The sequence below is a fragment of the Arachis stenosperma genome, chromosome 7 (assembly GCF_014773155.1).
Source record: "Arachis stenosperma cultivar V10309 chromosome 7, arast.V10309.gnm1.PFL2, whole genome shotgun sequence".
In the NCBI taxonomy this organism is placed as follows: Eukaryota; Viridiplantae; Streptophyta; class Magnoliopsida; order Fabales; family Fabaceae; genus Arachis; species Arachis stenosperma.
Window position 1 is genome coordinate 82,035,181 of NC_080383.1, and position 24,826 is coordinate 82,060,006.

At 38.0% G+C, this 24,826-nt stretch overlaps 1 protein-coding gene across 1 annotated transcript; it reads left to right on the plus strand.

The window, feature by feature from the left end:
- The first annotated feature begins 924 nt into the window (after positions 1-924).
- Positions 925-3,552, plus strand: LOC130940001 (uncharacterized). The gene has a single exon (XM_057868059.1). The coding sequence runs from the start codon at positions 925-927 to the stop codon at positions 3,550-3,552; it is 2,628 nt and encodes an 875-aa protein (XP_057724042.1).
- The last annotated feature ends 21,274 nt before the right edge of the window (positions 3,553-24,826 follow it).

Sequence of the window (24,826 nt, forward strand, 5' to 3'; positions counted from 1 at the left end):
TAAATTAATTTTTAAAATTAAATATTTTAGTTTTTTTTTATTTTAAAATACACAAACTAATCTTTAATATTTATTTTTGTTTTAGATAATATAATCTTTTTCTAATTTGATCTATTTAATCAAAATGATTATTTTGGATTTTTTTTCAAAAACCGTTTTGAGATTTTTAAATTTTTTGAAAATTATTTCATATTTCATTCTTTAAATCAAATTAGAGAAAAACGGTATTGATAAACGTTGAGGATTATTTTATATATTTTGAAATTTGAGAGATTAAAGTGTCTAATTTTAAAAATTTTAAGAATTGATTTAGATAATTATTTTACAAATAAAATTTATATTTAAGTGGGTATTTATTTTAAAGTTAAAAAATATCCTAGTGAATCATATTTTAAAAATATTATACTTGAAAATATTATACTCAAGTATTATAAAAAGATTTATTTATTTAGTACTATCAATAGTTAAGAATTATTTTTAATATTTTTAAGAATAAGTTATGAATTTTTTAGGGTAAAAAACCCAAATGAGCCAAGGAGAGCTTAAAATTACCTAATTCAGCCAAATGAAAAATGAATACGTGAATCAACCAGGACGAATTATTATATAATTCGAATCAATATGATTCGAATTTGATTTGCATGTAATTCGAATTGATATGATTCGAATTACTAGGAAGCCAACAACTGAATGAAGTTCGAAACAACTTGTTTCGAATTACACCAAGATAATTCGAATTTAGTTAATTCGAATTACTATGAAGGCACATTGTTAAGTAATTCGAATCAACTTGATTCGAATTACTAGGTTAGGTTGTGACACTACATAATTCGAAACATATAGATTCGAATTATATATATATAGTGCGAGCCAGGTCTGTATATATATGCTGTGAACTCATGTTGCTCTCAACAAAGAGGTGAGATGGCTAGTGAGGAGAGTTTCCTAGTTCTGGTACATTACAGAGGGTCGATTAAGAGAAAAACTCGGTCCGGCGTGAAGTTCACTGATAAGGATCCCCTATGTATTATCGTGACGCCGACAACCACCTACGATGCACTTGTTAGCTCTGTGCTGGAGAAGCTGGGTGTTGAAGGCGTTAAAAGGGTCAAGAAGTTTTTCTACCGCATTCCAACAGCGGTGCTCCATGACACCGTGAAGTTTGATTGTTTCACAATCGGTAGTGACGAGGACTTGCAGGTTATGTTTCTTTCTCGTAGGCAGTTTCCCGAGGTAAGGACACCAGAGCTGTTGGCAAAGTTGGTTGATGTGGTATCTAGCTCGGGTGGTTCGAACCGGAATGCCACTACGATAGCCGCGGTTGCCGGCTCGAGCTCGAGACCTGCTGTTGCTTCATCCTCTGCTCCTGTGTATGAGCCACCGATGCAGCCTGTTGCGTCCCCTTCGTTTGCCGTTGATCTGAGCGGCAATGTTGGAGACGAGGTTCGGTATGGGAAACATATTCCCACCGAGGTACATTGTCCCACACCGGCTGGTGTTGGTGATGGTTTGTTTGATGATCCAGATGACGATGACGTGGAGCCGGATATGATCGCTGATGAAAGCGGCGATGATGTTGGAACTACTGTTCCGACAAGGGCTACAGGTGGATCTAGTTCTGGCACACAGCAGTATCCACCCCATTTTTCCTCATTGGACCTGGATGCCATGCGGCAGGACGACAATGCTCTGCAGGCCTCAGGATTTGGTGCTAGAGATACCGAGGGGTCTGCCGGTATGAACGAGTTCCAGGTTGGCCAACAATTTCAGGATAAAGATGAGGCGCTGTTGAGTGTGAAGACGTACAGTATCCGCCGAGGGGTCCAGTACAAGGTCGTTGAGTCTGACTACCGCAGGTATGTGGGAAAGTGTTCTGAGTTTGGGAATGGGTGCACATGGCTAATTCGGTTGAGTCTCCGACAGCGGAAGGGTATCTGGGAAGTGAAGCGATACAACGGACCGCATACATGTCTTGCCAGCTCCATCTCCAGCGACCATAGGAGTCTGGACTACCATGTCATATCCACCTTAGTTATGCCGATGGTTAGGGCTGATGCAGGTGTGAACATCAAGGTGCTCCAAAATGCCACGGCCGCATACTTTGGGTTCAGGCCTACGTACAGGAGGGTATGGATGGCGAAGCAGAAGGCCGTTGCCGTGATATATGGGGACTGGGACGAGTCGTACAATGAGCTCCCTAGGTGGGTTTTAGGAGTTCAGCTAACGATGCCTGGCACTGTAGCCGTCCTCAGGACTTGCCCTGTTCGAGTTGGGGGACAGGTTGACGATTCTCAGGTTTATTTTCATAGGCTGTTCTGGACTTTCCCCCCTTGTATCCAGGCATTCCGTCATTGCAAGCCTTTGGTGAGTATTGATGGCACCCATTTATATGGGAAGTATGGGGGAACACTGCTTGTCGCCATTGCACAAGACGGAAACTCGAACATCCTCCCCGTGGCATTTGCACTAGTTGAGGGTGAGAATGCTGAGTCATGGTCTTTCTTTCTTTCCCACCTCCGTGAGCACGTGACACCTCAGCCGGGTCTGTTAGTTATTTCAGATAGGCATAACGGCATAAAGGCAGCCCTCGAGGCTCCGGATGGGGGATGGCTACCGCCTGCTGCGTACCGGGCGTTCTGCATTCGACACGTTGCAGCGAATTTTGCCTTGACGTTCAAGGGAAAAGATGCCCGGAGGCTTCTTGTTAACGCCGCATATGCCAAGACCGAGGTGGAGTTCGACTACTGGTTTGACATTCTGCGCTCTGAGAATCCGGCAATGTGTGACTGGGCGAACCGAATCGAGTATTCGTTGTGGACACAGCACTGTGATGAGGGTCGGAGATTCGGGCACATGACGACCAATATTTCGGAATGTGTCAACTCAATCCTGAAGGGGGTTAGAAACCTCCCTGTTTGCTCCCTGGTGAAGGCCACATACGGAAGGCTTGCTGAGCTATTTGTCCGTAAGGGTAGGGAGGCCGAGGCTCAGATGGGTACTGGACAACAATTCAGTCAATACCTAGTAAAGTGTATCGAGGCCAACCTGAGAACAGCCAGGCATTTCAGGGTGACTGTTTACGACAGGGATAACTCGGAGTACACCGTTGCTGAGGCGACTCCGACAGGCTCATTCTCTCTTGGTACGTACAGGGTCTCATTAGGGTCTAAGACTTATGATTGTGGATACTTCCAAGCACTTCATTATCCCTGTCCGCACGCACTGGCATGCTGTGCTTATTCACGGCTTACATGGCAGCCTTACGTCCACCAGGTATATCGCCTTAGCTCCGTTTTCGGTGTCTATCAGATGGGATTTGCCCCTCCCATTCCGGAGGGTTTCTGGCCACCTTATGCCGGGCCTACCGTTATACCGGATCCGAGTATGAGGCGTGTGAGGGAGGGTCGTCCTAGATCCACAAGAATTCGAACCAACATGGATGAAGCAGATCCGAACTGGCCAAAGAGATGTGGCCTCTGCAGGCAGCCAGGTCACACCAGGCGTAGTTGTCCACAAGCCGCAGGCCCCAGCGGGACTGCTAGAAATCAGTAGGCGATTTGCTATGTATGTGTTTGTTTCTTATTGTATTAGCACTTGTCCTCTATTTGTTTATAACTTTTAATGTATTACAACTTGTATGGAACAACTTTGTTTCGTATGTGTAATGAAACTTGTTATTTGTACCAAATATTTCTGTTGAATGTCTTTTAAATCATTGAAATTTATAACTAGAACAAACAACATTATATCATGGTATGACTGATAACGAATAACATAACATGAAACTATAAATCATAACATAAAAGTAGAATACATCGACGTAAATGAGACTACATAACATAAATTCAAATAACATAATAAGAAAGTACATACCATAACAACGATAACAAACCAACAAAGTACACAATATAAATATGACAACAAGACATACACCACTATCCATGAATCATCTAAACAGGTGCGATCCAGTGCCGCAACGGCGTGGCACCCGTGTCCGGTAGCCCTACGAATAAGTGGCTCCTCATCCTCAATCGACTCGTCGCTGTCATCCGGAACTGGCTGTCTCGGGGTCATAGGCGGTACATGGACGGGTCTGGATGAGGACGGGCCGGCAACTGAGTGTGATCCAATACTCTGCGCCGATGCTGGGGTCCCACCCATGGCAAAAGGATGCGCAGGAGCTACCGTGGCAGGCTCATTCAGATCAACGTCCAGCGGTGCCTGTGTCCCTGTCGTATGAACCCGTCCGGCTGCAGCCTCATCCTCCTGCATGATGGTCCGGATATCCTCAAGGAAATGTGGTCCACCAAACTCGTGCACAATGCCATCACTAGCAAGTAAGTCTCCAAACATCGAGCCAGGACTCACCCATGGAGTACTATCCTGAAGGGTATGATCATCACCGGGAACACCTACGAAGTAATCTCCAAGACCTCCACCACCAAGCCCAGCATCAGTGTGACTCGTGGGATCTCCCATACCAGATCCAGGGGACCCACCATCATGCCCGCCCTGATGCGCCCTATCAACCCCCGCAACATCACCTCCCCCAGGCATTTGGGCACCCTGTCTAGCAGCACCCACCCTCCTCCTGCCTCCACGACCACGAACTCTCCCCCCACCCCTAACTGGGTCATCTCCGGCATCCATAGCCTGATCTACCCAGTTCCACTCACGCTGGCTACGACGTGTCCCAACTCGTGCTCTCCTCTCAATGCGACGTCTGTCAGGAACATCTTCTACCCGGTCCATGTCTGGAAGTCGGCCTGCACCCCTCTGCGTCGCCTCATCTGGAATAGGAACACCTCTCGGATCCCCCAATAACATCTCCGGCGATAAAAACCTCTTCCCGTGCTGATACCACCATGTCAAGAACTCATGTGACGGTCCAGGGTCGGGCACGATGTCAAACTGTAGAATATAATCAGCACGCTCCTGCCAGTAAAGATGCCACTCAGGGTACTGTGCCGGGAACCAACGGTCACCTCCTCTCCCGTCCTTCGACATCAAGAAGTCGATGTTCAGGGCGGGAGACGGTATGGGCTGAACGCCGCCAAACTGAGGTAAAACTCTATCAACCTGATGCCACTCGACAACCGCAAAATAAATCAGGGACGTCCTGCATCGCCACAACATCGTATGCCGAGGCTCCAACACCTCAGGATGGACAACCTGGATGACGTCGACTGCGCTATAGGGCATCCATATGAACTGAAAAAATCAAAATCAAATCGTTTGTACTTTCAGTTAAGTGATATAAACTGAAACACTGACTTGAGATACACAAAAGTTCTGCTTACTTCACAACATGTCTGTTGGCGACTCGGCACATGCACCTGTACAGCCATGCTAGTGCCGCCGATGCCCAACTGTAGCGACCCATCTCCTCAAGCCGAGCAACATATGGTAGCCATCTGATGTGTATACGATTGCCGGACTTGTCGGCAAACAGCTGCGTACCCAATAACATCATGATGTAGGCCCGGGCAAATCGCCTAACTGTCTCTTCATCTGCCCCATCTGGACACTCTGCGAATGTCTCCTGAAACCAGGTGCAGTTGACTGCGAATTTCTGCACCTGGTTCTCCGGAGGTAAAACACCGAGCAACTCATGGAACCACTGCCAAGCAGGTCTCCCACCCTCAATGTAAAGGTGGAAGTCCGTAAGGCAACCACTAACATAGTCTCCGTCGACTGGCAACCCCAGCTGGTATGCGACGTCCTGAAGCGTGATAGTGCACTCTCCGAACGGCATGTGGAAGGTGTGTGTCTCAGGCCGCCACCTCTCGACGAATGCGCTGACTAGGGGCTCGTCTAGTCGGAACCATCTGTCGTTCAGTCTCGCAAGATGGTAAAGTCCCGCCATCTGCAAGTACGGGACATACCTCTCATCAAGACGCATCCCCTGTTGCCGCCTAACACTGGATATGCAACGACGAGGCTGGCCAGTACATAAACCGCATAATTAGAACAGATGCACAAACCACTAAATTAACAAAAACCATTAACAAAAACCATTAACAATAAACCGCTAAAACAAAACCATTAACAAAAACCATTAACAAAAAACCATCAACAATAAACCATTAACAAAAACCATTAACAAAAACCATTAACAAAAACCATTAACAATAAACCGCTAAAACAAAACCATTAACAAAAACCATTAACAAAAACCATCAACAAAAACCACTAGCCTACACTATTTTCCTAAACCGTTAACAAAAACCATTAACAATAAACCGCTAAAACAAAACCATTAACAAAAACCATTAACAAAAACCATCAACAAAAACCACTACCCTACACTACTTTCCTAAACCACTATCCTAAACCACTAACAGTAACATAAACCATTATAAAAAACCATTAACAAATACCGTTATCATAAGCCGCTTACATAAACCACTAACCTCGTCGTTGATCACACCGGCGATATGAGCTACTCCATCCAAACGATAAAGCCTTCCCGGATCGTCCCCCATCGACAGAAACAGCCGCTCTGGTCGCACTCGTACTGAACGTTGGTCTTTTTCTCTGGGATTTGGTGGGGTTGGAGAATGAGAAAGTGATTCGAATGAAGTTGCCTCGAACTCCTTTTATAGCCGAATCCCTTGTAATTCGAATCAACTTGATTCGAATTACTATGCAACTCCATTGTCAACTAATTCGAATCAACTTGATTCGAACCCCTCTAATAGCCACTTCTCCTAGTAATTCGAATTATCTTGGTGTAATTCGAAACAAGTTGTTTCGAACTTCATTCAGTTGTTGGCTTCCTAGTAATTCGAATCATATCAATTCGAATTACATGCAAATGAAATTCGAATCATATTAATTCGAATTATATAATAATTCGTCCTGGTTGATTCACGTATTGATTTTTCATTTGGCTTAATTAGGTAATTTTGAGCTCTCCTTGGCTCATTTGAGTTTTTTACCCAATTTTTTAAATACCTTCCATATCCATGGAAAGAAGAGCCATTTTTAAAAATTATAATAATTTGTAATATAATAGTAATTGCATACGAGATCGAAGATTTTTTTTAAAAGATTTTTTAGAAAAATGAAAGTAATTTTATATTTAGATGTTTTATGTAAAAATAATTTTTTATTTAACAATTATGTTTGAGTATAATAATATAATTTTTTTGTTTATTTATTATGTTAAAAGTATTTTTTCATATAAAAAATATCTTTAAAAAGAGATAAAGTGTAGCTTCTAAAAAATATTTTTTTATTTTTTTAATATTTTTATTTTTATTACTAAAATTTTACTAAATATACAAAAAAAAATCTTTCTTTAACAATTTAATAGTACTCAAACAAATTCTATATCTAATGAGAAATATTGGACGATTAATAAATATATTTAGTTTATATTTGAGCTAATATAAATCAATATTCTATTTTTTATTAAAAATGTTAGCGTATTGGTATTTCCCATATCAAATATCCACTGTTTGGGATAGGAAAAAATTTCAGATATAAGAATAATATAATTTTAATGAAGAATTTCTGAAAATAAGTAGAATTTTACGAAACAAGATGGTGTAATCAGAAGGTTTTGTATTTTTGCGTGTGAATGATTTTTTTTTTCCCTACTACTGTTTCAGATTCTACTCTCTCGTCTTTTCATAATTTATTAGGATTGTGATTTAGCATTCTATTATCTCCTGTTCAACTGGGATTTGATACTTGCTTTGCATTGTGTCGGGTGGAAAAAAAAAATTGAAATGGAAATTACTAATCAAAATGGAATGAATAAAGATATTTCGAGATTGAAAACTACATAAGTGGTCAAGACGAAAGAGGTAGATAGACATATACATAATTCATCTTCAATTATTTGTCAGCAATAATCAGAATAAAATTCCGTGGTAATATTTAATTAATTTTTTTTGCTTATTAGTATCATCTAGAGAAGGAAATAAGAAACTATTTATTAAGATGAAACACAAATTATTAGGTCTTGTAATGAAATAACAATATATATATGATCCTAAATATTATTTATTTATTTACTTATTTTTGTATTCCTAAATAATCTTTATTAATTAGACCAAAATTATATTTAACGTGAATTAGACCAAATTAAAACTAACGCAAACATCCCTTTGATCCCATATATATAGTACATGATTACGCTTCCACTCGTGAAAACGTGCTACCCCCAAACTAAAGAGCTTCATCACCATTTTCCCCACACCCTTCTCTGTCAAGTTACGAAGCGTACCAAAAAATAAAAAATAAATAAATAAAATTTAAAAGCTTCACTCTCAAGATGAGATAGTTTTTGACCAGTCAAGTCTTACTTTTTGTGTCAATCAAGTACTAATAAGTTTTGTACTTAAGTACAAAAACTATAATAATTAGTTTCATTTCATCTTATGATTGAAGCAGAATGAGTTTGATATGGGCGAAGATTTTAGGACAAGTTTGACTATTATTTGAAAGTTCTTTTCAGTAGTATTTTGTTGACTTTTTTAAAAGTATTATAATTAAAAAATCTACATGAATATGTAAGTTAACTATAATTTTTAGAATTTTTTATGCATTAAATATATTAAAGAGAAGCAAAACTTTCTACTGCTAGGAGTTAGTAATGTAATTCTATTTTCTAACAGTAATGAAGTTAGAGATATTATTTGACAGACAAATAACTAATTTTGTCGAATAAGATCTCTAGTTTTATTAAACAGTTACTATTAGTTATAATTGATTTATTCTTATTATATAGGTAAGGTGTATATATATGAGTTGACGTTTTACATTTTTTTTTAAAATTTATTAAATTTTTTAGAAGTATATTTAATTTTTCTATCGTTATGAAATATTTTGATGTTACGATTATTTTGTTTTTTACATGATGATTGAATTGTTTAAAAAAGCCAAAAAAATTTTATCTTTCATGTAAGAAATATACTTGTTATCCTAGTATAATTATTGATAAAGAGAATGATGTACTTATTATTATTGAATGATAAAGTTTTTATCAAACTATGTGAACTAATTCAAGCATCTCCTTGACTCGCTAAATTCTTTCAAAAAGAAATAATTGACAATGTTATTTACTAAGTAAGCATTCTGCACATGATTGATTAATCTCTGTTATGCTTTACAAATCTCTCATTAGTTGCTTTTAGTGTAACAATTTTAATCTATAAAAATAGAAATGACCAAATTTTTTATGCCACGGTCATAAATTATCTTTTTGTGCCTTAATACCGTTTCTATAATATAACTCTATTTTAGTGAAAAGCTTCAGCTTTTTTTTTTACTATTTTAAAAGTCTTTTAGTTTTTCTTTCGCTTATGGTGTATGAATTTTTTTCAAAATATAATACGTAGTCTTTTCCAATCATTTAGCCAATATTACGTAAATTTTGTACAAGCTTAGGAACTAACAGAATATCATGGATATTCTTAATTCCGACCTTGATGTGGACAGTGATTATACCTTTATCATTTGCCTGCACAATCATTCCGTCTCTAGATGCCAGATTGAATATATTCATTTATCTAATTGAATAGGCTTTGATCACGTGTCATGTAATTATTGCAACCATTGTCGAAATACCATATGTTATCTTTCTTCTTGTACTCTTTTTGTGAAGATGCATAGAAAATACATTCTTCTCCCTTCTTTGCTTCAGAGAAATTCACGCGATGACTGATCTTCATCCTGCAATTTTTATCCATATGTCTGAACCTTTTTTATAAGAAAAATTAGAGACAAAGAACGACAGAATAAGAAAAGACACGGATGGAATTGGAAGGAATAAAAATGATACAGTGAAAACATAAAAACATGGATAAGGATTTTTCTACTAGACCTCTGAAAAATCTGTTCTTAGCAACCTAGGTCACAGGAAGGGTTTTCCCTACTAGACCTTCAAAGAAGCTATCCTTGACAACCTAGATCAGAGAGATGAAAATTAAAAGAAATAACATTAAAGAATTATCTTAGGTTGGATCCTTCAAATTTTTTCATGCAATATAAGTAAAGCAAATCACTCATCTCACTTGATCACATATAAAAAAAAGGTGCATATTAGCACCTATAAATTTATTCATCAAAAGTTGTGTAGAATTACTCACAAAAGTGTTTAAATAGACTCCTAATAAATTACCATTCTGTTCTTTTATCTTTAAAATGACAAAAATACCCTCCTAAACACATATCATCGCCTCCCTCTTCAAAAAGATTCATCCTCGAATCTAGTTTAAACTTTGCAATTAGTTGTCGTTCTTTTCTGTCCATCCATATTAATGCCTCCATAAGTTACCAGTGAATCTGTAAAACTCTTTTTCTCAATTTCTTTTCTTTCTTGTTTTTCCAATTGTTCACATCTCGAGGATCCATTTGAGAAATTTTGCACCTTTAGATCCTTCAAGTACATATCTCCATCTACAACATACTTAACAAATTCTTCCATCACTGGCTTTGAAGAAGAATTAAAGATAGGCTTAGAAGAACTCTTCTTCTTATGTCGATCTATCGGATTCTCCTTAAAATCAGGAACTTTGAAGTTTCTCTTTTCCTCAAACATTGCTCCTTTAGAATCCCATATAGAATTATAGTCCGAAGAAAACTAAGTTGCCATAAATTGATGCTACTTCTCTACTTCAATAGCTAAATAGACTAAATCCTCCATTGTTGCATAATGGTGAAGTTCAACCTTATCTGCAATTTCTTTGTTTAATCCAAACAAAAGTCGTCTCATAAGAACCTCAGGACTCCTTTTAATATTAGCCTTGTCCATCAAATATAGAAATCCCTTGTGATACTCCTTCACTTATTGTAAACCTTGTTGTAACATACGAAATTTTTCAAAAAATTCATTGTAGTATGTTGACGGCATAAGCCAATTCCTCATGTGGTATGATGATGGCACAAACTGGCTCCTTATGATTTTCTTCATCTTCTCCCAGCTGTAAATTGGTCCTTTTCTGTACTTTCTTCTAGATCTTCCTAATTCATTCCATCATATACGGGCATCGTCGAAAAAATTGGCTTGTACCAGTCGAACCTTGATGCAAGCTAGAAGTCGGTTTATAATTTTCACAATAGAAATCTCGTTGATAGTATAGTCCTAAACCGATAACCAACCCGATCAAAGTTTAAAAAGTTGTCACAATATAAACCAAAATAATCGAGAGTAGTATCTCGGGTCGTTCTTCCTAAGAATTACAATCAAGTGCTCAATTATTGGCTATGAGAAAATCGAGATTTTGGTAGCAATAAACACGAAATGTAAAAGACAAAAAATTAAATGAGCATACAATAACTAATTATAAAAAACAATTGAACTAAGACAATTAAGGAAATCAAATGAGAAAGATCTTGGCAAGCGTTGATGGTTAAGGATCACTATCCTTGTCACTAACCATAACATGATAATTACAAAGAGCAAACCCACTTCGTCATCCCCAACATCGGAAAAAAGTCAAATGGGCTTAACTAATCCTAATCCATAAGTCCTAGCCAACTCACTAATTAACTTAGTGAAATACTAGCGTCAATAGAAACAAAACTAATTAAGATCTCCAAATTGTCAATTAACTTGGACATTAGTAACTCAAGATCACCTAAGTTACCGACTCAAGCCACGAATGCAAAAATATACTCTAAAACTAAAAGGAGCATTTCATCAAACACTTAGGGTGCACAAAAGTGAAATATGACAAATCACAAGAATTATAAAGACTACAACTACCAAAATAAGAAGACAACAATAACCAATCAAATAAGCAATGCTAAACATGAAAAATCTCAAATTGTATTAAAGGGGATTGAAATTCAACAGTTGTTCATAAACCAAAATAGAAAAAATAAAGAAACTAACAAGAGAAACTAGGCAAATTGAGACAATAGAACAAGAAAATGTAAAGAGAACTACACAAAAACAAGAATTAAAATCTACATCTAAGAGAATTTAACCTAAAAGTACCCTAAATTCTAGAGAGACGAGAGAGCTTCACTCTCTAGAATTCTATCCGAAAACATGGTTCTAAATGATTCTATCACTCCTTTCTTGATCCTCCCTTGGTCTTACCTTCAAATGCTTCAGAAATGAGTTTGATTGGACCCAAAATTGACCTGAAATCACGACCCATGTATTTACTTAAATAAATCATGTGCTAGCAGTCATGCGTACGCATGAGGCATGCGTACGCACAACTGTGCAGATTGTAAAAACCAGAATAACCGCTTTAATAAAATAATTTTATACTTTCCGGAATAAGTATGAAAATATAGAAGTAATATTTTGAAAATAAAAAGGTAACATTTGAATTTAATGGGTTTTTCTGAGTGGGAAAATGTATCTTTTGCAAAAAAATTTTGTAAAATTGCATACCAGTGCTTAAGCCGACAGTACCGGCTCTAGTTTGTCCGGTACGGCGTATTTTGAAAAATAAGATTTTGAAAATTAAATTTATTGTTTTGAAAGGAAAAAAATAATATAGAATCGAAAACCGGGCGCTAATCTTAAGGTTTTTGGCCCAAAGTTGGGTCAAACGGACCAAAAATGCTAACAAATTGGAATGGTTCCGAACTGGATCCAAGGCCCAACATATATATGTATGTTTAATGAGCTTTCAGCTCATTTTTCATAAAAGAGAGAGAGGGACCACGGTGAGAAGAGAATAGAGGAGTGGTTAGGGTTTCACTATTTACCTCCTCCTTCAAAGCTCTATAACTTTTGATTCGGAGCTCCAATTGACGAGCCGTTTGCAACCACTTAAAGCTCTCACCAAGCCCGTTATTTCTAAGTATTTGTAGGTAAGAACTCAAAACTCAAGCTCCAGTTTTCTGCCTTAACATTTTTGCATTTTTACGTTTGATTTTTGAGTAGATTTTGTGATTTTATTTGTTTAGGTGTAATCTAGCATTGAAATATTATTGGATTTTGCCCCTAATCTCATTGCATTTGAAATTTTGAAGCATTAGACTTGAGATATTGAGACTGATCACCTTAATATCACTTGTTTGGTGTGAACAAGAACCAAATGATGACTCGTGGATGCGGATGCGGTCGAGATAGAGGCCAAAATATTAATGCGGAACCTGAAACCGCTATGAATAATCCCTTGAACTTTACGAATACTTTGAAAAATATGGTGACTGCTATGCAGGCAACGGCTAAGGCCATTGTCCAGCAAGTTAATAACAGAAATGGGGCTAACGCAAAAAATGGGCCGATAACCTTAGCAACTTTTCTGAAGATAAACCCACCAACTTTTAGAGGAACCAAAAATCCCATAGAGGATGATAATTGATTTCTGGCAATGAAACGAGCTTTGTGAGTGCAACAAGTGCCTGAAGATCAGTGTGTTAAGTTTGCTACTTATCAGCTGATGGGTGAAGCTCAGTATTGGTGACAGGAAACCCGACTCCTTCTGCAGTAAGATAATGTTGCAATCCCTTAGGATGTATTCCAATCCGAGTTTTATAAGAAGTATTTCCCAAACTCAGTAAGGACGGCGAAGGAACTTGAGTTATTACAGCTGAAGCAGGGTCCTATGTCAATGGCAAAGTATACCAGTCGATTTGAGAAACTATGCATAAATATGAAGGTGGTCTACGGAATGACATTCTAAGTACATTGGGCTGGATGGGGATCTGAGTTTTCTCTGAACTGGTAAAGAAGAGTCTAGTTGTTGAGGATTGTACGAGAAAGGCAGCATTGGACAAGGGTGATCACCGAGTTTTTGTTAGAAAAGATCAGGGGAGGAACATTGTGCCTAGAGGACAGAATTTCAAGTAAGACAGTTATGTCCCTCAACAACATCTAGGTCAGAATAACTTCTGGAGATTTAATAATAACAACAACTAGGGAAGAGGCAAAGGAAAGCAGATTCAGAATCCTTCCAATAACTTGACATGTAGAAGATGTGGGGCATATCATCCTAACTCTCCAAGTAGAGTTGGACTAGGCATATGCTACTACTGTGGTGGAGCCGGGCATCTGTCTTGGAATTGTCCAAAGAGGAAGAGACAGGAAGCTGCGAGAGTTCATCAGCAGGGATATATGTTTACTATGACGACGGATGGTGCTGAGAGGTTAGACACTCTGATTAGAGATAATTGTAAAATTGGTGGTAAAATCTTAATTTCTTTATTTGATACTGGGGCAACACAGTTGTTTATATCATTTGAGAAAGCTAGTGAGTTAGGATTGAAGATAACCATGTTGGCCTATGATTTGCAAGTACATACTTCTATCTCTGAGGCTATCGTAACTAGATTAGGCTGTCAATAAGTTCCGTTCCAAATTAAGCACCGAACTTTTGTCCATGATTTAATTTGTTTGCCGATGACTGGCCTGGATATCATTTTGGGATTGGATTGGTTATTAAAAAATTATGTTCTGCTTGATTGTTCTGAAAGATTACTGCAGCTTATGTTGGAAGGTTCAGAAGGACCGGTGGTAGCGAATGGATATTACTTGAATTCTGTCATGGTGAATTGTAGTAGAAGTGAGTGTTTGGGATTCGTACTATTGACTGCCAGTGTATTAGGTGATGAACAAAGTTTGAATCAGATTCCAGTTGTGAATGAATTTCTAGAAGTATTCCCTAAAAATATACCTGAATTTCCTCCTTCTAGAAAAATTGAGTTTGTGATTCAGTTGGTTCCTGGAGCAGGACCAATTTTAATTCACCTTACCGAATGTCGCCTTTGGAGCTATATGAACTTAAGGCTCGGCTAGAGGAGCTAATGAGTAAGAACTTCATTCGTCCATGCGTTTTTCCATGGGGATCACTGGTGTTGTTGGTGAAAAAGAATGATGGAAGTATGTGGGTGCGCATAGATTACAGACAATTGAATAAAGTAACCGTAAAGAACAAATATCCATTCTCGAGCATTGACGATCTGATGGACCAATTGTAAGGAGCTAGTGTTGATGAGTTTGGAAAACTCTAAATTAATATTTGTGATGACTAAACATTGTTAAAAATAATTAATAACAAAATTATTAATCTGATTCTCATTTAACATATTTTGATTAATAATTTTGTTGCAGGTTTTATGATGGGCCGGGAAATAAGTTCCTGACTTAAGCCCAATAAGCAGCCTTGCTACATGCTTTATACTATGAGGCTGAAATTTTATATTAATGGGCCAGAATAAATATTAATGTTGCAAGCCCAACCAAATGCTTTCTTATTTGCTTCCTATGCTTGATCCGCTACACAATTGTATCAGGAAAGCAAATGCTTATCAAATGGGCCAGCTTTGATCATGTTGTCACAAGCCCAAATTATACTAAAGAGAATATGTTCCATGCTTGGTCCGAAACAAAGGAAAAATGAAAGCATAATGCTTCCAACGGAACCAAGCTCTAACAAAGTGATGGATTTCAAAATCTATTACATTGTTAATTAATGCATGGGGAACATGAGAGAGAAAAAAAAATTCAGCTGAATTGATTTGATGGCTATTATGTCAAACACGCCACTCTATGTTAGGGGAGTAAAAGCAAGCTATTCCAAATTAAAGTGTTTAACCACTCTACATTGCTTTTCTTCAGATTCTTTATTTCTCTCTCATCTCTTTCTTCTTTTCTCTTTGGTCCTTGTCCAGTAAACCATGGACGCCGTGCTCTTCAACAAAGAAAAAGAAAGAGTTGCATGCATCAAGACCATCAAGCAAATGATGGTAAGAAAACATACCAAAAGAAAGATGAGCTGTGGCTAAGATGCTTACCAAATGTGGATAGTTTTGGTGAAGCTATCTTGAGCCTCTCATGCTCAAAAAGGAAAGTGTAGATTCGGCCAAGAGGGAGATTCTTGAAGCATGGCTTGTCTTCGATTCTGATCAACCACCACAGGGAGTAGCTAGAGTGGCGAAGTGATGGTTGAAGGCAGAGATTGAAGCAGATGAAGTCATCATCATCATGAGGCATCAAGGGCCAGAAATCCATCTTGGAGAGGAAGCCAAGGATGGAGAGCCCAGATTGATGAAGGTTGATGATCAAGAAAGGACTAGAGGTAATTGCATGTTGGTTAATGCATGGTTATCTCTTCTCTCTCTGAGTGGCCGAACCGGTTCTGTGTTTGTTGAAGGAGGAAGAAAGTTGGTTCGGTTTTGACTTCAAGTGTGGAGGCTTTCCTCTTCTTTAAAAAGGGGGAACAACCACTGTTTGAGGCAAGGAGAAAATTTGAGAGTGCAAGGCACAGAGTTCTCAGAGCTACCTGAGCTAACAGATTTCTCTTCTCCTTCAATGTATTCTGTTTTGTAATTTTCTGTTTAATTTTGTCATGTCTTGAGTCTCATGGTAAAAGGCAAACAGTGAGGTTTGTAATGAAAAAGCCATAGAGCGGAAAAAGGCAGAGAGAGCAAAATTAAAAGAAAAAGCCATAGATGTCTTAGAGGTCCTTTGTTCATCTATGTTGTGTATCATGATTCTGTGGGAATCCCCTTGTAAGTTGGGTTAGCACTTTACAAGTTGTAATCAGATTGATTATAGTGAAATTCCATCATGTTTGTGATGGAGACTGGATGTAGGCTGCACTGCACTTAGCAGCCGAACCAGGATACATCTTGGTGCAATCTTCTTCTCCTTCTACTCCAATTCTGTTTTCAATTACACAGGAGCAAAAGCCAGAATTATCTCGTGCCAAGTGACGAGACAAAACAAAAAGTCTCGTGGCAAGGGACGAGACAAAACTGAGTTGCTCGTGTCAAGTGACAAGCAAAAACAGAAAAGTCTCTTCTGAAGGTCAGCAAGTAGTAGCTTCAAAAAAAGTGGCTAAGATTCAACCCCCCCTTCTCTTAGCCACTGAAACCATCAATTGGTATCAGAGCTTGGTCTCAAAGAGATCAAGCTTTGCAGCTTGGAGTAAAGATCCTCATGGCAGAAAACAGTGGCACAAATGTGTTATCATACAATCTGGCTGAAGGTCAATCAAGCAACAGACCTCCCCTCTTCAATGGAAAAAATTATACCTATTGGAAGGAGAGGATGAAGATATTTGTTCAAGCCGTGGATTACAGACTTTGGAAGATCATCTTGGAAGGTCCAAAATTTCCAACTACCACAAATGCTCAAGGAGTAGTCTCTCTTAAACCAGAAGCAAGCTGGACCGAGGAAGATAGGAAGACGGTGGAGTTAAATGCCAAGGCAACCAATCTGCTCAACTGTGCTATCAGCTTTGAGGAGTACCGACGAGTATCACGATGCACAACGGCAAAGGAAATCTGGGACAAGTTGCAAATCACTCATGAAGGAACTACCATTGTAAAGAAGACTCGGACAGACATGTTGAACAGGGAATATGAAATGTTTACAATGAAGGAAGGAGAGTCCATCGATGAACTGTTCGAACGGTTCAATGCCATCACTGTTGGCTTAGATGCTCTTGGAATCACACATTCAGAATCTGTGCTAGTGAGATGAGTGTTGAGGTGTCTCACAAAAGAGTGGGAAACAAAAGCCTTAATCATTTCTGATAGTAGTAACTTAGATTCCATGACACTTGATGATTTGAGAGGAAACTTACTTGCCTTTGAAAACTCCTATTTGAAAAAGGATTCAAAAAAGAAAGGAATTGCATTTTCTTCTGTGACTAACCCTCTGGATGATGAATCCAGTGATAACTCTTCTGAAAATGAGTTTGTGTTGTTTGCAAAAAATTTAGGAAAATGGCAAAGCTCAAAAGCAAAGGTAGCAGCTCCAGGAGGACAAAGAAAGATCTTAGCAAGGTATCCTGTTTCAATTGCAAGGAAATGGGGCATTTCAAATCTGACTGTCCCAAGTTGAAGAAGGAAGAAAAGCCGAAAAAAGTGAAGAAGAAGGGACTGATGGCCACATGGGAAGATTTGGAAAATGACTCAGATGATGATGATGAAGAGTCTGAGACCAAATCACAGCACTGTCTCATGGCAAATGAGATAAATCAGGTATCATTTCAAAACTCTAACATTGAAGACCTTCATCTCATGATAGATCACCTTTCAGAAAAAATTAGATGTTTTCTAGCTGAGAATCAAGATCTTGAACAGCAAAATTTCATTCTTAAAGCTGAAAATGATTTCCTCAAAGAAAAACTAAGAGAGGCCGAAACTGCTTGTGATCTCGTGGAAGAAAACAAGCAGTTAAAAGCCCAAGTCAGAAGCTGTGAAAGTGATCATTCTGTTCTTGCATATGTAAACTGTTTTAAGCAAAATGAAGAGTTGCTCAAAGAGGTTAAAAGACTTAAAGATGACCTAGCCAAGTTCACTCAAAGTTCCGAAAATTTGAACCAAATCTTGGCTAGTCAAAAACCTCTTTATGATAAAGCTGGGTTGGGATTTTATAAATCTGAAAAATCACATTTTGAAAATATTGCCTCATCTTCAAATGATGTAACATATCAAGACCCAACTCACTTTAACAATACTACAATTCCAAGATTTTGTAGAATGTGCAACCGAAGTGGTCATTTTCCAGTTCAATGCTTCTTTGGTGAAAGAATGATTGGTGACAAAGTTTACAAAGTTGTTTTTGATTATAATGATCTGGGACACAAGAGGTGGTTTAACGTGAAAGGATCCAAGAAAATTTGGATACCTAAGGTCACTTGAGTTTATTTTGCAGGTCTGCCTAGCATCTAAGAAAAAGGAAAATATGTGGTACATGGATAGCGGATGCTCTAGGCATATGACCGGAAAGACAACCTTCTTCATAAAGCTTGATGAATATGATGGAGGACTTGTTACCTTTGGTGATGATGCAAAAGGAAAAATAGTGGCTGTTGGGAAAGTTGGTAAAAACTTTTCTTCTTGTATAAATGATGTGCTTCTTGTAAATGGTTTGAAACATAACTTACTTAGTGTTAGTCAATTGTGTGATTTAGGTTTTGATGTCATCTTTAAGAAGTTTGTTTGCTTGGTTGTTTGTGAGAAAACTGGGGATGTTTTATTTGAAGCTAAAAGATGCAATAATGTGTATGGATTAACTCTTGAGGATTTAAAGGAACAAAATGTAACATGCTTTACCTCTCTTGAATCTGAAAAATGGCTTTGGCATAGAAAGTTGGGACATGCTAGCATGTACCAAATTTCTAAGCTAGTCAAAAAGAATTTGGTTAGAGGAATTCCGAACATCAAGTTTGATAAGGATCTTACTTGTGATGCTTGCCAATTTGGCAAACAAGTAAAATCCTCTTTTAAATCAAAAGATGGAATCTCAACCAAAAGGCCATTGGAAATGTTACATATTGATCTTTTTGGTCCTACTAGAACTCAAAGTTTGGGAGGTAAACACTATGGTCTTGTGGTGGTTGATGATTACTCTAGATTTGGTTGGGTACTTTTCCTTGCTCATAAGAATGATGCATTTTATGCCTTCTCCACCCTTTGTAAGAAAATTCAAAATGAAAAAGATTTGAAAATTGCCCATTTGAGAAGTGATCATGGAAGAGAATTTGAAAATCAAGATTTTGAAAAATTCTGTGATGACTTAGGGATTTCTCACAATTTTTCATGCCCTAGAACCCCCCAACAAAATGGGGTGGTTGAAAGAAGGAATCGTAGCCTTCAAGAAATGACAAGGGCCATGCTATGTGATAATGAAATTCCCAAATTTTTATGGGCTGAAGCTGTGAACACAGCATGTTATATTTTGAATAGAACAATCATTAGAAAAGGGTTAAAGAAAACTCCTTATGAGCTATGGAAAGGAACCCCTCCCAATCTTAAGTATTTTCATGTTTTTGGATGTAAATGCTTTGTGCTTAATAATAAAGAAAATCTTGGAAAGTTTGATCCAAAATCATATGAATGAATGTTTGTTGGATATTCCACCACAAGCAAGGCCTATAGAATTTATCTCAAAGAACATAGGACAATAGAGGAATCCATACATGTTACCTTTTGTGATTCTAACTTAATTCACAGTATTGTGAAGGAAAATGATTCAGATTGTGAAGAGGATGGAACGAGTAAAGAAAATTCCAAAACTGTTGAAAATGAAGAATCTGTCAGTCCAATTTTGTCTCGTCAGATTGAAGGAGAAACTTCTAATTTGTCTCCTGAGCAGAGACGAGAAACTAAAACAATGAGACCACCAGAAGTTCATCAAAACTCTACACCTGTCCGAAAGCCTAGAGAATGGAAATCCTTGAGGGGTTATCCTCATGATTTCATCATTGGTGATCCCTCTCAAGGAATAACAACAAGATCATCCACCAAAAGGCCAACCGAACCTAGCAATCTTGCTTTCTTGTCACAAATAGAGCCCAACAATGTCAAACAAGCTCTTGAGGATCCATCATGGGTCAAAGCAATGCAAGAGGAGCTTGCTCAATTTGATAAGAATAAGGTTTGGACATTGGTACCTCATCTGGATGGTAAGAAAGTAACAGGTACTAAGTGGGTGTTTAAAAATAAACTTGGTGAGGATGGACAAGTTGTTCGTAACAAGGCTAGATTAGTGGCCCAAGGTTACGATCAAGAAGAGGGTATTGATTTTGATGAGTCTTTTGCTCCGGTAGCTAGAATGGAAGCAATTAGGTTGCTTCTTGCCTATGCTGCCCATAAGGGTTTCAAAATGTTTCAAATGGATGTTAAGTGTGCTTTCCTTAATGGTTTTATTGATAGGGAAGTGTATGTGGCTCAACCCCCCGGTTTTGAACATAAAGAATTTCCAAATCATGTTTTTAAATTAACTAAGGCTCTTTATGGTCTTAGACAAGCTCCAAGAGCTTGGTATGAGAGGCTTAGTGCCTTTTTATTGGAAAATCATTTTCAAAGGGGAACCACTGACACCACCTTATTCATTAAAACATCTAATGATGATATCCTTCTTGTTCAAGTTTATGTTGATGACATTGTATTTGGTTCGGCCAATGTTTCCTTGTGTGAAGAGTTTGGAAAACTCATGACTAGTGAGTTTGAGATGAGTTTAATGGGAGAGCTTACCTTCTTTCTTGGTCTCCAAATTAAGCAAACTCCTAGTGGTATTTTTATTCATCAAGGAAAATATGCAAAAGAACTTATCAAAAAGTTTGGCCTAGAAAATTCCAAATCAATGGGCACTCCTATGCATCCCAATACTAAACTTGAAAAGGATGATGATGGCCAAGATGTGGATGAAACAAGGTATAGAGGAATGATAGGTTCACTTATGTACCTTACCTCCTCTAGACCGGATATAGTCCAAAGTGTGGGTGTATGTTCAAGGTTTCAATCACATCCAAAAGAATCCCACCTTACGGCTGTTAAATGCATCATTAGATACATTAAGGGAACTTGTAATTATGGATTATGGTATCCTAAATCTGATGACTTTTGTGCAGTAGGGTTTTGTGATGCAGATTATGCAGGAGATCGGGTGGATAGGAGGAGCACCTCCGGCATGTGTTGCTTCCTTGGAAGCTCACTCAACATGTGGTCAAGCAAGAAACAAGCCACAGTGGCTCTATCCACTGCTGAAGCCGAATATGTTTCCGCATCTGCTTGTTGCTCACAATTAATTTGGTTAAAAACACAATTGGAAGATTACAAATTAAAAATCAATAGTATACCCTTATTTTGTGATAATATGAGTGCTATAAACATTTCAAAAAATCCAGTTCTGCACTCAAGAACTAAGCACATTGAGATAAAATATCATTTCATTAGGGAACATGTGCAAAAGAGTACTATTGATATTCAATTTGTAAAATCTGAAGACCAAATTGCTGATATTTTTACAAAACCTCTCTGTGAAGACAGATTCTGTATCTTGAGAAAAAGTTTGGGAATGCTTGATTTAAGTTTTATTGAAAATTTGTGAATATGTGACTCTGTTCTGTTTTGCTCGTAGGTTTGGACGAGATAAAAAATAAATGGCACAATGGAAGAGCTGTGGTCAAGGGGGAGGCAACGCAGAATTCAAAATTCATGGGCCCCGCCAAAATTCCATGACCCCACAATAACAGTTTTGTTACTTATCTCTCCATACAAATAAAGAACTTCTTCTTTGTGTCACCATATCTTCTTGGAAGTGGTTATTGTCAAATCAAATCCTTCTCTCCATCTAATCCCTTGATTTAAGGCAACCACTTTTCAGTTTTAGATTTCAAAAGTTAAAAAGGAAAATCATTTTTTGGGTAATAACCACCCCATAATGGTCATTAACCGCCCACTAATGATCATTATTTCCATCATTCTCTCTCTTCAACCCACATTTAATGCGTCACCCACCTTGCTTCTCTCCCACTCAACTCGGCTATCAACCCTTTCATATTTCATTCTTCCATTACCATGAAAAAGAAAACCGCGCCAAGAAAGAGTGAAAGAATTCTTTTATCTCAAAAACCATCAACACCTCAAACCCACACTCACATTCACATTCATTCAACCTCATCATCTTCTCTATCACCACCGTCCAAACAAACAACCACCATGAGAAAAAAGGTGATTGCCCACAAAAGTTCAGGCCGAGGCAAGAACAAGAAGCCCGTAGTTGAAGAAGAAGAGCAAGAGTCTCACACTTCTCCCACCCCTTCACCTCCACCCTCATCACCCAAGAAGTCTACTCCCGGAAAAAGCTCACAAAAGAATCAAGGGTTTGCACTCAATGACACCACTGAACCACCAAACTTGGAATCCATGGAATTCTGAGACAAGTATGTCAAGTCTCATTCTCATTTTGATCCAAGCAGATTTAACTCATGCACCTCATTCGAGTTTCACAAAGAGGTTATGGAGAAACGCCATCTGTGTACTACCTACCTTGTTAGTCTCGACAATCTCAAGAGCACCAACATTCCCTCTCTGTTTGATCTTCTCAACTGGAAGCCTCTGCTCCTTATCAAAAAGCCGGTGTACCCAGGCCTTGTTCGCGAATTCTATGCTAATATGCGACTCATTGATGGCACCCTTCATTCCTATGTCAAAAGGGTTCAAATAGCCCTTGATGCTGAGACAATTGGAGCGGCCCTGGGCTTCAAGGATGAAGGACCGCGAGCATACATGGTGGAGAAATGGGACACACAAGTCGGCATCTCTCACAAAACTGTTCTTCAGCACATTTGCACAAACCTTTCCGGATTGCATGGAACTACTCCAACTCACAAAGCTCTTGGACCGGTCAATTCCTTGCTTCACCGCATTATCACTCATATTCTGACTCCCCAAAGCGGCTCACACAACCGAGTAACATTTTCTGACTGTCTCATACTATTTGCTTTGGTAACTTCTACCCCTATTTCCTTTGGTTACATCATGATTAGGCACATGTGGGATTCTGTTAGAAGCACCCGAAAGGCTAACTTGCCTTATGGTATGTTTTTAACTAGAATATTTGAGTACTTTAAAGTTGATTTGATAAATGAGAAGGTAGAAAACGAGGTGTCTACAATCTGAGGAGGGGGAGCGACCAAGGAAACCAAAGGGCGAAAATCGGACAGTGAGCATGAAGGAAGGCCAGAATCTTCCAAAACAATCCGATCTTTCCAACAGATTTTGGGGGAATTCTCAAACATGGCAGACATGATGTTTCGATCTCACAAAGAGGCCCGCAAGCAAGCTTATGAGAATGAGAAGGCCTGGAAAAACTGCAAGGAACGGGTCAATTTGATGCTGGAACACCTGAACAAGGATTTGGGAGATGATAGTGAAGGAGGCGTTGAGGAAGAAGACTTTCACTTATCTGATGATTAGCACTTGTGTTTATTCTGTTTGATATTGGCTCCACTAGGCTCAATCTTTTTTTGTATAAGCATGACTTGATACTCACTGCTTTAGGATAATCTCTAGGATGCTTTGATACACTTTTGCTACTTTATCTTGAATATTTTGTTATGTTAATCATGGCTTGTGCAGGTGCCCCTTTGATGACAAAAGGGGGAGGAAATTTAGGTTCCAAAATTGAAATTGGAACGAAACAGGGGCTGGAAAAACAGGGCAACAAGGGTTGAAATTTTCAGTTTTGAAAATTCATGATTACCCTTGTTCAAAGAATGCATGTTGTTGTTATTGCATCAGCTTTATTATGATCACTACTGTTTGAAGTGCATGTTGTAGTTTATCATGATTAGTTTATTTGGCATTTGGTTTATAATGATTGATTTATTTTGATGCCTGGCTGATTGATTCATCATTGATAAACATGTTGGTTAAAAAAAAAAATTATTTTTGGCAGTTCCTTTAATTATGCAACATATCAAAACTGCCTTGTTTTTGTTTCTTCAAATATTTTTCATCATATTGTTTCGCTCTGATATTCTAAAACAGGAAAATGTTTGAAAAATATTTGGATAGCTTTGTGTTGTATGATTTAGTTTGAGCAGTAAATCAGTTTATGATATCAAATGAGTTTTGATTTTCAATTAAAACTGCTCATAAATCAAGCAATTTAGCATTATAAAATTTGCTAAATAACATTGTTACTTGAAGCTTGATTTAAATGTTACAGGTTTATGCTTCCCTTGGTAAAATAGCATATATTAAGGGGGAGCCATGTGACATTTTGAAAGGGGGAGAAATTCAAAATCAAAGGGAGTATTCCTTACTCAATATTTAAATTTCTTTCCATTTCAATTTTAATAATGTTTGTCATCAAGGGGGAGATTGATGAGTTTGGAAAACTCTAAATTAATATTTGTGATGACTAAACATTGTTAAAAATAATTAATAACAAAATTATTAATCTGATTCTCATTTAACATATTTTGATTAATAATTTTGTTGCAGGTTTTATGATGGGCCGGGAAATAAGTTCCTGACTTAAGCCCAATAAGCAGCCTTGCTACATGCTTTATACTATGAGGCTGAAATTTTATATTAATGGGCCAGAATAAATATTAATGTTGCAAGCCCAACCAAATGCTTTCTTATTTGCTTCCTATGC